The sequence below is a fragment of the Callithrix jacchus genome, chromosome Y (genome assembly GCF_049354715.1).
Source record: "Callithrix jacchus isolate 240 chromosome Y, calJac240_pri, whole genome shotgun sequence".
Taxonomy (NCBI): domain Eukaryota; kingdom Metazoa; phylum Chordata; class Mammalia; order Primates; family Cebidae; genus Callithrix; species Callithrix jacchus.
Window position 1 is genome coordinate 3,462,349 of NC_133525.1, and position 15,690 is coordinate 3,478,038.

Genomic DNA, 15,690 nt, shown 5'->3' on the forward strand with positions numbered 1-15,690 from the left:
TAGATGTGGGGTTTCGCCATGTTGCCCAGGCTGGTCTGGAACACCCGACCTCAGACTGTCCACCCACCTCAGGCTCCCAAAGTGCCGAGGTTACAGGGGTGAGCCACCGCGGCTGATCCTTTCCCTGCCGGAATCAAATCACACGGGTGGGACATCACTAACCAGCTCTTCACGGTGCTGCGTTCAAGTCCCCACGGGGATATACCTCGGGCACACCCATTCCCACCCACGCCCATCTCTTCTCCCTGCCTGATTTAGGACGCGGGTGGCCGTCCCAGCATCTGTCATGGCAGGATGGCTTCGTGGGTCACACCTGTCATCTCAGCACTTTGTGAGGCCAAGGCTGGTGATCACGAGGTCCAGAGTTCGAGACCAGCCTGGTCAACATGGTGAAACCCCGTCTCTACTAAAAATAAAAACGTTAGCCGGGTGTGCTGCTGCACGGCTGTAATCACAGCTACTCGGGAGGCTGAGGCAGGAGAATCACTTGAACCTGGGAGGCGGAGGTTGCAGTGAGCTGAGATTGTGGCCTGCACTCCAGCCTCTGCGACAGAGTGAGACTCTGTCTAAAAAAAAAATGGAGGACCACTTCTCCCATACCTGACGGACGCGTCACCTTTTGCCTTTAAACCAGGTGACTTTTTCCGGGACCGCCTCCCCCCCGCAGACCTGTACATCCTATGCCAGATCATCCATGACTGGCCGGATGACAGAGTTCACGAGATACTCAGCAGGGTCGCCCAGAGCTGCAAGCCAGGTGAGCAACACTCGTCAGGTTCACGTTTTCGTTCGCACGTTGTGTCTTTGGTTCAAGTTTCCACAGGTGGCCGGACACGGTGGCTCACGCCTGTAGTCCCAGCACTTTGGGAGGCCAAGGCAGGAGGATCACCTGAGGTCAGGAGTTCGAGACCAACCTGGCCAACATGGTGAAACCCCGTCTCTACTAAAAATACAAAATTAGCCAGACGTGCGGGTGGGTGCCTGTAATCCCAGCTACTCAGGAGGCAGAGGCAGGAGAATCGCTTGCACCCAGGAGGCAGAGGCTGCGGTGAGCTGAGATCGTGCCATTGCACTCCAGCCTGGGCAATAAGAGGGATACACATACACATACAGACACACAGATATACACACACACAGACACACACGGAGACACATATACACATATACATACACACACATACACATATACACATACACACACACATAGACACAGACACAGATACACACAGTCAGGAGGCTGAGGCAGGAGAATCGCTTGAACCCAGGAGGCAGAGGCTGCGGTGAGCCGAGATGACGCCATTGCACTCCAGCCTGGGCAACAAGAGGGATACACATACACATACAGACACACAGATGTACACACACACAGAGACACATATACACAGACACACACATACACATACACATATACACAGACACACACATACACATATACAGGCACACACACATACGCACGCACACACACACACACATACACATATACACAGAGACACAGACACAGATACACACACATAGACAGTCAGGAGGCTGAGGCAGGAGAATCGCTTGAACCCAGGAGGCAGAGATCGCGCCACTGCACTCCAGCTTGGGCGACAAGAGCGAAACACCATCTCAAAAATTGAAAATTAAAAAAGTTTAAAAGTAAAGTAGGCCAATAGACACCTCTCATCCCCACAGGCAGGGGGCCACGGTGGGAGAATGGCTTCAGCCCGGGAGTTTGAGGCTGCAGAGACCTGTGACCCGGCCCATACAATGCAGCCTCGGCGAAGGAGTGAGCGTCTGTCTCAATAAAAACACCCCAAAGTCTGCTGAGTGAAATGTTCATCTCAGCCAGCCAGGCGCAGACTCACATCCCTTTGGGAGGTCAAGCTGGGTACATCAGCCGAGGTCAGGAGTTCAACACCAGCCTGGCCGACGTGGCAAAATGCCATCTCTGCTAAAAAAAAATTAGCCAGGCGTGATGGCAAGCGCCTCTATTCCCAGTTACTCGGGAGGCTGAGGCAGGAGGAGCTGAACCCGGGAGGCCGAGATGAAGACTGCCCAGCCTGGGCAACACAGTGAGACTCCGAATCCAAAAAAATAAAAATCCTAAGGAAGAGAAAGTATTTAGTGTTCATTCAAATAGTAAAGTTTATTTAGTATTCAAGTGGGTCATCTTTTATTTATTTATTTTTGAGGTGGAGTCTCGCTTTGTCTCCGAGGCTGGAATACAGTGGCGCCATCTCGGCTCACCGCACCCGCCGCCTCCTAGGTTCACCGGTTCTCCAGCCTCAGCCTCCCGAGTAGCTGGGATTTCAGGCACGCACCACCACATCCAGGCAATTTTTCTATTTTTAGTAGAGACGGGGTTTCAGCATGTTGGCCAGGCTGGTCTCGAACTCCTGACCTCGTGATCTGCCCACCTCAGCCTCCCTAAGTGCTGTGAGCCACCGAGCCCGGCCTCAAACATCTTTATCTTTGAGGAGGCTGCAGAGGAGGAGGAAGCATGAGTAGCTCCTGCCATGTCAGGGGTGGCCGAGACGTAGGAAAATGCACACAGCCGTGGACCCTGCGGTTTAAATCCATGTTACTCAAGGGTCAGCTGTGACTAATGTATGTTTCTACACAGGCACCCGTGCCTGTGCACACACACAGCACACAGCATCTCAGCTCAAAGTCTTCACACCACGTGTCTCCCCGAGTACCCAGGCTGCTCCTGGAGCAGGTGGGGCTGCAGGAACCCCAAGCTCCAGGGGTCCAGCAAGGGCCACGCACCAGATTTCCAGTGACAGGAGCTGGCCCTGAGGCAGTCTCGCAGGTGCTCAGGCTCTGTTCCCGGACTCAAGAGTTGAACGTTGCAGCCGCAGTGAAAATTCCTCGAATATTTGCAGAGAAAACGCTTGATGAGCTTAACAGAGCCAGGGCCAGGAGCCTCACTTCCTGTGGGTTGAAACGGGACTCCCCACAGGCTCAGCTGCTCAAGGGGCCTCCACTCATTTCTCTCTCCCTCTCTCTCTCTCTGTGTGTGTGCGTATCCATTTCTCTCTTTGTTCTTCTTGAGATGGAGTCTTGCTCTTGTCATCCAGGCTGGAGGGCAGTGGTGCGATCTCGGCTCACTGCAGCCTCTGCCTCCCGGGTTCCAGCAATTCTCCCGCCTCAGCCTCCTGAATGGCTGGGACGACACACATGTACCATCACACCCAACTAATTTTTTGTGTTTTTAGTATAGATAAGGTTTCACCGTGTTAGCCAGGCTGATCTCGAACTGCTGACCCCGTGATCTGCCTGCCTCAGCTTCCCAAAGGGCTGGGATTACAGGCGTGAGCCGCCACACCCGGCTAATATTTGCAATTTTTTATTTCTTCTAGTAGAGAGGTTTTCACCATGTTGGTCAGGCCGGTCTCAAACTCCCGACGTCGGGTGATCCAGCCACCTCAGCCTCCTAAAGTGCTTGGATTACAGGCATGAGCCACTGCGCCCAGCCATATCTACCTACTCACGTATTTTTTTGAGACAAGTTCTTACTCGGAGACCCAGGCTGGTATGCAGTGGCACAGTCACAGCTCACGGCAGCCTTGCCCTCGGGGCTGAAGCCATCCCCCCACCTTAGCCTCCTGAGTAGCTGGGACTAACTACACACATGCGTCACCATGCCCAGCTAATTTTTTAAAACTTTTTTTTGTGGCTTGGCATGGTGGTTCACACCAGTAATCCCAGCACTTTGGGAGGACAAAGTGGGGTGAGTCACCTGTGGTCAGGAGTTTGAGACCAGCCTGGCCAACATGGTGAAATCCTGTCTCTACTAAAAATACAAAAAAAAAAAAAAAAAGTAGCTGTACATGGTGGTGGGTGCCTGTAGTCCCAGCTACTCAAGAGGCTGAGGCACGAGAATCACTTGAACCCGGGAGACGGAGGTTGCAGTGAGCCGAGGTCACACCACTGCACCCCAGCCTGGATGACAAGAGCAAGACTTGGTCTCAAAAAAAAAAGTTTTTTGTGGCCGGGCGCAGTGGCTCACGCCTGTAATCCAAGCACTTTGGGAGGCCGAGGCGGGTGGATCGCGAGGTCAGGAGATCGACACCATCCCAGCTAACACGGTAAAACCCCATCTTCACTAAAAATATAAAAAATTAGCTGGGTGTGGTGGTGGCCGCCTGTAATACCATGGAGACTGAGGCAGGAGAATGGCTTGAACCCGGAAGCAGAGGTCGCAGTGAGCTGAGATCTCGCCACTGTACACCAGCCTGGGCGACACAGCGAGACTCTGTCTCAAAAAAAAAAAAAAATTTTTTTTTATGGTGATTGGAGTCTCACTCTGTCACTCAGGCTGGAGGACCATCTGTCATCATAAGTCACTGCAGCCTTGACCTCCGGAGTTCAAGCAATCCTCCCACCTCGGCCTCCCGAGTAGCTGAGAGTTCACATACATGTCACCATGCCCTGATAGTTTAAAAATGTTTTGTTTTTTTGTAGAGATGGGGTCTTGCTATGTTGCCCAGGCTGCTCTCAAACTCCTGGGCTCAAGCGATCCTCCCGCCTCAGCCTCCCAAAGCGCCGGGGTTAAAGATGTGACCCACTGCACCCTGTCTTTCTGTCTTTCTTCCTCTTCCTCTCTCTCCTCCTCTGTCTTTTTATGTGTCTCATCTATCATCAATATCTTTCTGTTTCTCCTCTTTCCTCCTTCTCCGCTCCTGCCTTATGTCTCTCTGTCTCTTCCTCCCTCTCCCCACCCCGTCTGTGTCTCTCTTTATACATCTATCATCTGTCATCCTCCTTTAAAAAAATACAATAGAGACAGGGTCTCTCTCACTGTGTTGCTCAGGTTGGTTTCAAACTCCTGGGCTCAAACCATCCCCCCGCCTTACCCTCCCAAAATGCTAGCATGGCAGGCGTGAGCCACTGTGTCTGGGCTTGTAACAATCATCTGTCACCTATCTGTCTTCTGTCCATCATTTATTATCTATCCATCCGTCCATCCATCCATCCATCTACCCATCACCTACCATCTATTCACCCATCCATCCTTCTCACCCATGCATCCATCCATCCACCTACCCATCCACGATCTACCATCTACCGTCTATTCACCCATGCATCCTTCTCACCCATGCATCCATCCATCCATCTACCTACCCATCCATCTATCCATCTATCCACCCATCATCCATCCATCATCTATCATCTATACACCCATCCATCCTTCTCACCCATGCATCCATCCATCCATCTACCCATCATCTACCATCTATTCACCCATCCATCCTTCTCACCCATGCATCCATCCATCCACCTACCCATCCACCATCTACCATCTATTCACCCATGCATCCTTCTCACCCATGCATCCATCCGTCCATCCATCTACCTACCCATCCATCTATCCATCTCATCCATCCATCCACCCATCATCCATCATCTATCATCTATACACCCATCCATCCATCTACCCATCATCTACCATCTATTCACCCATGCATCCTTCTCACCCATGCATCCATCCATCAATCTACCTACCCATCCATCTATCCATCTCATCCATCCATCCACCCATCATCCATCATCTATCATCTATACACCCATCCATCCATCTACCCATCATCTACCATCTATTCACCCATCCATCCTTCTCACCCATGCATCCATCCATCCACCTACCCATCCACCATCTACCATCTATTCACCCATCCATCCTTCTCACCCATGCATCCATCCATCCATCTACCCATCCATCACCTACCATCTATTCACCATCCGTCCTTCTCACCCATGCATCCATCCATCCACCTACCCATCCACCATCTACCATCTATTCACCCATCCATCCTTCTCACCCATCCATCCTTCTCACCCATGCATCCATCCATCCATCTACCCATCCACCATCTACCATCTATTCACCCATCCATCCTTCTCACCCATGCATCCATCCATCCATCCTTCTCACCCATGCATCCATCCATCCATCTACCCATCCATCACCTACCATCTATTCACCCATGCATCCTTCTCACCCATGCATCCATCCATCCACCCACCTACCCATCCATCCATCCATCCATCCACCCATCATCCATCCATCTACCCATCCATCATCTATTCACCCATCCATCCATCTCACCCATCCATCCACCCATCAACCCATCCTTCTCACCCAATGCATCCATCCATCCATCTACCCATCCATCCTTCTCTCCCTTGCATCCATCCATCCATCTACCCATCATCTACCATCTATTCACCCATCCATCCTTCTCACCCATGCATCCATCCATCCATCTACCCATCATCTACCATCTATTTACCCACACATCCTTCTCACGCATACATCCATCTAACTACCCATCCATCCAGCCATCCATCTACCCATCATCTACCATCTATTTACCCATCCATCCTTCTCACCCATGCATCCATCCATCCACCTACCCATCCATTCATCCATCTACCCATCCATCATCTACCATCTATTTACCCATCCATCCTTCTCACCCATACATCCATCTAACTACCCATCCGTCCATCTATCTCATCCATCCGTCTACCCATCATCTAACATCTATTCACCCATCCATCCTTCTCACCCATGCACCCATCCATCCATCCATCCATCTACCTATATATTATCTGCCATCTGTTCACTCACCCATCTGTCCTCATCCATCCATCCATCCATCCATCCACCTGTCCATCACCCACCTTGTATTCACTCATCCATCCTTCTCATCCATGCTTCCATGTATCCATCCATTTATCTCGGCGTGCATTATCTATCTATTCATCCATCCATCCATCCTTCTTCTTCCATGCATCCATATATCCATCCATCCATCTGCCTATGCACACCCAGCATCTATTCATCCATCCATCCTTCTCATCCTTGCATCCATGTATCCATCCATCCATCTGTCAACCTACCCACCCATCATGTCCCATTTATCCATCCATCCTTCTCGTCCATGCATGCATCCATCCATCCATCTGCCATCCATCATCCATGCATCTTTCTACCATCTGTTCATCCATCCATCCAGGAGAACGGGAACAGGCCCAGGCCATGCAGCCAGCCAGCCAGCCATCTCTCAATCTAATCTTCTCCCTGTCTCTCCGCCCTGCATGGAGTCTCCATCTCTCTCCCCTCCCCTACTTGCGTGGGTCTCCTGGGCAGGGCTTCTCGGCAGCCTCTGTTCACTGTTCTGAGCTCCAGTTGCCCGCTGTGTGCCCTGCTGGCCCCTGAAGGATCCCTACCTGGCTGGCCAAGACTCCAGCTCTCTGCTCTCCCCTCAGGGGCCGGCCTGCTGCTGGTGGAGACACTGCTGGACGAAGAGAAGAGGGAGGCCCGGGTCGCCCTGCTGCAGTCGCTGAACATGCTGGTGCAGTTGGGGGGCAGGGAGCGGAGCCCGGGCGAGTACCAGTGCTTGCTAGAGCAACACGGCTTCTGCCAGGTGCAGGTGGCACACTTGGGGGGTATCCTGGATGCCATGCTGGCCACCAGAGTGGGTCCCTGAAACCCAGGCAGCATGCTCGTGATAGGGACACCCTCCCGCAGGCTGCAGGGGGCCGCCCCATCCCCAGCTGCCACAGGACAGTCACAGAAACATGCAGTCGTGGGTGAATAAAGAAAGCAAAAGCCTGTGTCTGGATCCTCTGTGGGGGGTTTGATGAGGGAAGAGGCTGCATCTGGGACGGAGGCTGCATCTGCGGAGGAGGGGAAGGAGGGAAAGGACACTGCATTTGGGGAGGAGGTGAAGGAGGCTGCATTTGGGGAGGAAGGGAAGGAGGCTGCATTTGGGGAGGAAGGGAAGGAGGGTGCATCTGGGGAGGAAGGGAAGGAGGTGCATTTGCAGAGGGGATGGAGGCTCGATTTAGGGAGTGGGGAAAGGAGCCTGAGTTTGGGGAGGAGCGGTGGAGGCTGCATTTGGGGAGGAGAAGACAGAGGCTGAGTTTGTGGAGGAGGGAACAGAGGGACAGCCAGGGATGACACTTCAGCCCAGGAGACATCCTGGGAGCCAGGAGCCTTGCAGAGTAGCCGGTGTGGACTCCCGGGGCAGGTGGTGGACACAGGGCTTTCTCATGCTTCCTCACGGTCTGACGGCCGCTGTGACGGTGCCCGTGTCTGCCTGTCAGGGTCTCAGTCCTGCCTGCATCTTCCCCTCTTCCGCACGATTTCCAGGGCATTTCCTGCGTGGGACACCATCGCATCACTGCTGCTCACCCCTGAATGCCCACAGGCCGTGGGGCGACAGTTCTCCAGGCAGCTTCCATGTCTCCTGACTTGGTGCAGCAACTCCCATGAGCGGGACTCCCTCTAGCCCCTGCCGCGGGACTGAAATGCATCTTTTTTTTTTTTTTTGAGATGGAGTTTCACTCTTATCACCTGGGCTGGAGTGCAGTGACAGGATCTCAGCTCCTCGCAACCTTCACGTCCCGGGTTCAAGTGATTGTCCTGCCTCAGCCTCTTGAGTAGCTAGGAATTCAGGTGTGCACCACCATGCTGGGCTAATTTTTGTATTTTTAGGAGAGACAGGGCTTCGTGTTGGCCAGGCTGGTCTTGAACTCCTAACCTCAGGGGATCTGCCCACCTCGGCCTCCCAAAGGGCAGGGATTACAGGCGTGAGCCACCGCGCCTGGCCTACTTCAGCTGTTTTCTGAAAGCACAAAGCAACCCACACATTTTTCTTTTAATTGAGATGGAGTCTCTAACTTAAGCATATCCTAAGAGTAGGGGGGAAAAAAAAGGAGTCTGACTGTCACCCAGGCTGGAGTGCAGTGGCCTGTCTCAGCTCACCGCAACCTCCGCCACGTGGGTTCAAGCAATCCTTGTGCCTCAGCTTTTCTGTGTTTTTAGTAGACACGGGGTTTCGCCACACTGGCAAGGCTGGTCTTGAACGCTGGACCTCAGGTGATCCACCTGCCTCGGCCTCTGAAAGTGCTGGGATTACAGGCATGAGCCACCTCGTCTGGCTTTTTTTTTTTTTCAGACTGTTTTGCTCTTGTTGCCAAGGCCAGAGAGCAATGGCGCAATCTCGGCTCACAGCAACCTCTGCCTCCCGGGTTTAAGCTATTCTCCTGCCTCAGCCTCCCGAGTAGCTGGGATTCCAGGCGTGTGCCACCACACCCGCTATTTTTTGTATTTTTAGTACAAACGGAGTTTCACCGCGTTGGCCAGGCTGGTCTCAAACTCCTGACCTCAGCTGATTCGCCCGCCCCAGCCTCCCAAAGTGCTGGGAGCCACCTCTCCAGGCCTATTTTATCTGTTTTCTTAAGCACAAAACGGCAGGGCGTGGTGGCTCACGCCTGTAATCCAAGCACTTTGGAGGCCAAGGCGGGTGGATCACCTGACGTCAGGAGTTCAAGACCAGCCTGACCAACATGGTGAAACCCCGTCTTTATAAAAAAAAAAAGCACCAAACCACCTACACATTCTTTCGTGATGTCAGGCAATTGGAAGGGTGGAGCGGCTTGATTTGGGGGTTACTGAGACTGTGTGTCCCCACTGAAGAAAGCCATACCTGTCCATCTATCATGTATTTATGCATCATCTATCCATCCATCCATCATCTATCTATCCATCTATCATCTATCTATCCATCTATCATCTATCCATCCATGTATCCATCATCTATCTATCCATCTATCATCTATCCATCATCTATCTATCATTCATCTATGTGTACATCTACCTATCATCTATCCATCATGTATATATCCATCATCTATCCATCTATCATGTATATATCCATCATCTATCTATCCATCTATCATCTATTTATCATTCGTCTATGTGTACATCTATCATCTATCCATCTATCATCTATCTATCCATCATCTATTATCTATCCATTATCATTTGTCTCTGTGTACATGTATCTATCATCTATCTATCCATCTATCATCTATCCATCTATAATCTATCCACCATCATCTATCCATCTATCATCTATCCATCATCTATCCATCATCTATTATCTATCCATTATCTATCATTCATCTATGTGTACATGTATCTATCATCTATCTATCATCTCTCTATCATCTATCCATCATCTATTATCTATCCATCATCTATCCATCTATCATCTATCTATCCATCATCTAACCATCTATCATCTATCTATCCATCTATCGATCTATCATCTATGTATCCATCATCTATCTATCCATCTATCATCGATGTATCCATCATCTATCCATCTATCATCTATCTATCCATCATCTATCTATCATCTATCCATCATCTATCCACCATCATCTATCCATCTATCATCTATCCATCATCTATTATCTATCCATTATCTATCATTCATCTATGTGTACATGTATCTATCATCTATCATCTCTCTATCATCTATCCATCTATCATGTATATATCCATCATCTATCTATCCATCTATCATCTATTTATTATCTATCATTCGTCTATGTGTGCATCTATCATCTATCCATCTATCATCTCTCTATCATCTATCTATCCATCATCTATTATCTATCCATTATCATTTGTCTGTGTGTACATGTATCTATCATCTATCTATCCATCTATCATCTATCCATCATCTACTATTATCTATCCACCATCATCTATCCATCTATCATCTATCCATCATCTATTATCTATCCATTATCTATCATTCATCTATGTGTACATGTATCTATCATCTATCATCTCTCTATCATCTATCCATCATCTATTATCTATCCATCATCTATCCATCTATCATCTATCTATCCATCATCTAACCATCTATCATCTATCTATCCATCTATCGATCTATCATCTATGTATCCATCATCTATCTATCCATCTATCATCGATGTATCCATCATCTATCCATCTATCACCTATCTATCCATCATCTATCCATCTATCATCTATCCATCATCTGTCCATCTATCATCTATCTATCCATCTATCATCTATATATCCATCATCTATCTATCCATATATCTTTATCCATCACCTATCCATCTATTATCTATGTATTCATCTACCCATCTATCTCTCTATATATACCTTTGTGCATATGGCATTGGATCTCAACCAAGAGCAGGTCCCCCCACCCCATCCCCCGTTGGGGAACACTGTTCAGTGTCTGCGTTCATCTTTGGTGTCCCTATGGGGGTGGGGGGTACTCCTGGCACCTGGTGGGTGGAGCCCACAAATGATGCTCAGTACCCTCTAGCACCCAGGGTGGCCCACAGCAAAGAAGCCTCCAGCCCCAAACATCAGCAGTGCTGAGGCTGCGAGACCTGCGTCTAATGGGAGAAGGGGGCCTGAGGGCAGACACCACGTCCACTTACACCTTCCAAATGCTCCAGTTCTGGCTGGGCGCGGGGGCACGGCTGGAGTATAAAGCAGGCAGAGAAATGTAAAACAGGGCCTGGCCTCTCCTCGCAGCCTCCACCTTTCTCCCGTGCTGGACGCTTCCTGCTCTTAAATACTGAACTGCAAGTTCTTCACTGTGGGGACGCGGACTGGCTCTCCTTGCCCCTCAGCCTGCAGATGGCCTATGGTGGGACCTTGTGACTGTGTCAGTTAGTCATTAAGTCCTTTATATATAGATACATAAATATATATAAATAAAACTTCTTTATATATGTATATACTTCCTTTTTAAATGTATCTATATATAATTACTAATTAGCTACTATATATACATATGGAAGTTATATATATTTATATGTATACATTATATATTTATATATTAGATATGTATTTATGTATATGTGTATATTAAAAATGGTATATATAATGCATATACATGAGAATATATAATGCATATTTATGATGGAATATATATAATGTATAATGGAATATATATAAGGTATATACATAATGAATATATATACATTACATATATTTATATGTAATGAAATATATAATGCATATTTATAATGGAATATATATTATATAAACAATGGAATATATAAGGTATATATAATTGAATATAATGTATATATATGTTAAAATATATATAAAGTGTATATATAATAGAATATATATAACATATATAATGGAATATATAATGCATATTTATAATGGAATATACATAATGTATATATATAATGGAATATATTATAAGGTGTATATTTAATGGAATATATATAACATATAATGGAACACATAAGGCATATTTATAATGGAACATATAATATATAAACATAATGGAATATATAAGGTATATATAACTGAATACATATAATGTATATATATTGAAATATATATATGCTGTATCTATAATGGAATAAATATAACATATGGAATATATAATGCATATTTATAATGGATATACATAATGTATATATAATGGACTATATATAAGGTGTACATATAATAGAATATATATAACACATAATGGAATATATATGATGCATATTTATAATGGAATATAAATATATAATATATATAGGAATATATATAAGGTGTATATATACAGGAATATACATAACATATACATTTATATATATAATAGAATATATAATGCATATTTATAATGGAATATATATAATGTATATATAATGAAATCTATATAAGATGTTTATATAATGAAATATATATAACATATATGTTTATATACATAATGGACTATACAATGCGTATTTGTAATACTATATATAATGTATACATATAATGGAATATGTATAAGGTGTATATATACAGGAATATACATAACATATATTTATATATATAATAGAATATATAATGCATATTTATAATGGAATATACATAATTTATATATAATGGAATATAGATAAGGTGTATATATAATGGAATATATATAACACATATAATGGAATATATATAATGCATATTTATAATGGAATATACATAATTTATATATGATGGAATATAGACAAGGTGTATATATAATGGAATATATATAACACATATAATGGAATATATATAATGCATATTTATAATGGAATATACATAATTTATATATAATGGAATATAGACAAGGTGTATATATAATGGAATATATATAACACATATAATGGAATATATATAATGCATATTTATAATGGAATATACATAATTTATATATAATGGAATATAGACAAGGTGTATATATAATGGAATATATATAACACATATAATGAAATATATATAATGCATATTTATAATGGAATATACATAATTTATATATAATGGAATATAGACAAGGTGTATACATAATGGAATATATATAACACATATAATGGAATATATATAATGCATATTTATAATGGAATATACATAATGTACATATATAATGGAATATATAGAAGGTATATATAGTGGAATATATATAACATATATATAAATAGAATATATAATGCATATTTATAATGAAATATATATAATTGTATATATAATGGAATATATACAAAATGTATATATAATGAAATATATATAGCATATGTTTATATAATGGATATATAATACATATTTGTAATAGAATATATATAATGTATATGTATAACAGAATATATAGATAAGGTGTATAGATAATGGAATATATATAACATATATTTATAATGTGTGTACAGCATAATGGAATATAAATGCATATTTATAATGGAATATATATAACATATAATGAAATATATATAAGGTGTATTTATCACATATATATACAATAGAATGTATATATATATAATGGAATATACATATATATGAGTTCTGTCCCCCTAGAGAACCATCGCTAATACGCCCTGTATGATGGAAGATTGAAATGGTGAATTTTTTTTTTTTTGACGGACTCTCGCTGTGTCTCCCAGGCTCCAGTGCAGGGGAACGATCTCGGCTCACTGCGACCTGCACCTCCCGGGTTCAAGCGAGTCTCCTGCCTCAGCCTCCCGAGTAGCTGGGATATGAGGTATGCACCACCATGCTCCCAGCTACTCAGGGAAGCTGAGGCAGGAGACTCGCTTGAACCCGGGAGGCAGAGGTTGCACTGAGCTGAGATCAGGCCACTGCAACACAGGGAGACTCCATCTCAAAATAAACACATAATAAAATAAATAATTAGAAAACAAGGAAAGAAACAAAACTCGCCTACACGACGTTTATCTTATATGCACCACGGTCTGTGAAGCTGTGGTTCCTTCTATTGCTTCAAAATGGAGACACTTACTCCTGCAAAAATCTGAAATCACAATCTATTTGCCGCTCTTTAAAAAAAATTGTTTCTCAAAAACTTACCATATTTAAAAAGAGACATCACACGGTTTCCATGTTTTTTTCCTCCCATTGATCCGACTCTTCTGTGACTTCTGTCAATACGGTTCTTCGTTTTCCCCAGAATGTGCTGGACATGGTGGGATTTTCGCAGTTAACAAAATTAACTGTGTAATTATTTTCTGTGCATAGACATGACTGCAATATGATCTGGGTACATTATTATTATTATTACTATTACCTTGGACCATAATGCCCACATGATTATTTCTAACATTTTATTTCACAATCTTTTGCGTCACAGAGGCTGGGAAACGGTACCCGAGTCTCCACAGCACACTGGGTGTGCACCCAGCAGGTGGGTGTGAAACTTCCTGGGGTTTAAGAAAAAAACTCCTCGCACAGCTCACGGGCGCCCCCTGCAGCCTGCGGCGCGCCAGGGACCCGGCGACCTGGAGGTGGGGTCCGTTTAGGGGGTGAAGGCACAGCCGACACCAAGGTGCCCCAGACCTCACAGCGCCCACCCTGCGCCCACAGAGAGTCCCCACGCCGCGCCCATCACCACGCTCCGAGGGGACCCCCTTCTCCACACCCCTCCCACCATGGCCGCAGGGACCCCCACCCCCACGCCCCTCCCATCTGGCACGACGGGTACCCCCACCCCCACGCCCCTCCCACCTGGCCTGAGGGAACCCCCATCTCCACACCCCTCCCACCTGGCCCGAGGGGACCCCCATCTCCACACCCCTCCCACCTGGCCCGAGGGGACCCCCTTCTCCACGCCCCTCCCACCATGCCCGCGGGGACCCCCATATCCACGCCCCTCCCACCTGGCACGACAGAACCCCCAACCCCCACGCCCCTCCCACCGTGCCCTCGGGGACCCCCATATCCGCGCCCCTCCAACCTGGATGGGGCAGCGGAGAGTAACCCGAGACCCCCGAGGGTTAGGGGTGGGAGAGTAACCGGAGCCCCCTAAGGACTGGGGAGGGGAGAGTAACCCGGGACTCCAACTCCACGCCACCCGCACCTGGCCTAGAGGGAGCCCCCAACTCCAAGACACTCACCCCTGGCCCTCGGGGAACCCCCGTCTCCTCCACATTCTCAGACGTGGTGCCCACAAGACCCCCATGTCAAAGCCCGGCCCTCCTGTGCGGATAAGAAACCTCCAGCCCCACAGCTGCCCAGTACAACAGCCAAGGGAACACCAGCATTTCCATGATCCACGTGGCGCCCGCAAGGAACCCCAAACATCCACTCCCGCCTTTCCTCCCAAGGGACGCCCCCAACCTGCGGGTCCAGCGGGAATGTCAGCCTCCGCGGGCGGGCGGGGCTAGCGCCAGGGGCGCGGACAGAGCCCGGGAGGCCAGGATAAGGGCGGAGTTTCGCCAGCAGCGGGGGCGGAGCCTGACGGGAGCCCGGAGGTGTGTGCCCTGGGCGTGGCCTAGAGGCAAGGGCATAGGGGCGTGGCTTGGGCGTGACCTCGCAGGAGGTCGATGGAGGCGTGGGATGGGCGTGGCCTCGAGGGAGGTAATGGAGGCGTGCTTGGGCGA

General features: G+C 46.8%; 1 protein-coding gene and 1 long non-coding RNA gene across 11 annotated transcripts in view; one reads left to right on the forward strand and one right to left on the reverse strand.

Annotated features, from left to right (window-relative positions):
* The window catches only part of LOC100387365 (acetylserotonin O-methyltransferase like), a 44,999-nt gene extending 37,390 nt beyond the window's left edge, over positions 1 to 7,609 (forward strand). For 5 of the 9 annotated variants that reach the window (XM_078364449.1, XM_078364453.1, XM_078364448.1 and 2 more), the window contains 2 exons: positions 635 to 757; positions 7,264 to 7,609. In XM_078364449.1, coding sequence (XP_078220575.1) covers positions 635 to 757; positions 7,264 to 7,484 — 344 coding nt within the window. In that variant the 3' untranslated portion in view covers positions 7,485 to 7,609. The remainder of the gene's footprint in view (positions 1 to 634; positions 758 to 7,263) is intronic. The other 4 variants (XM_078364454.1, XM_078364456.1, XM_078364451.1 and 1 more) reach the window with 1 other exon arrangement.
* On the reverse strand, positions 2,106 to 15,533 carry LOC144581274 (uncharacterized). Of its 2 annotated transcripts, none has more exons than XR_013531885.1 (4): positions 15,428 to 15,533; positions 14,162 to 14,267; positions 7,225 to 8,624; positions 2,106 to 3,151 (listed from the first exon to the last, which is right to left on the reverse strand). It is a non-coding gene; the product is annotated as an uncharacterized LOC144581274 (long non-coding RNA). The 2 variants fall into 2 exon arrangements; XR_013531884.1 differs by having other exon boundaries at positions 15,205 to 15,533.
* Positions 15,534 to 15,690: the final 157 nt, after the last annotated feature.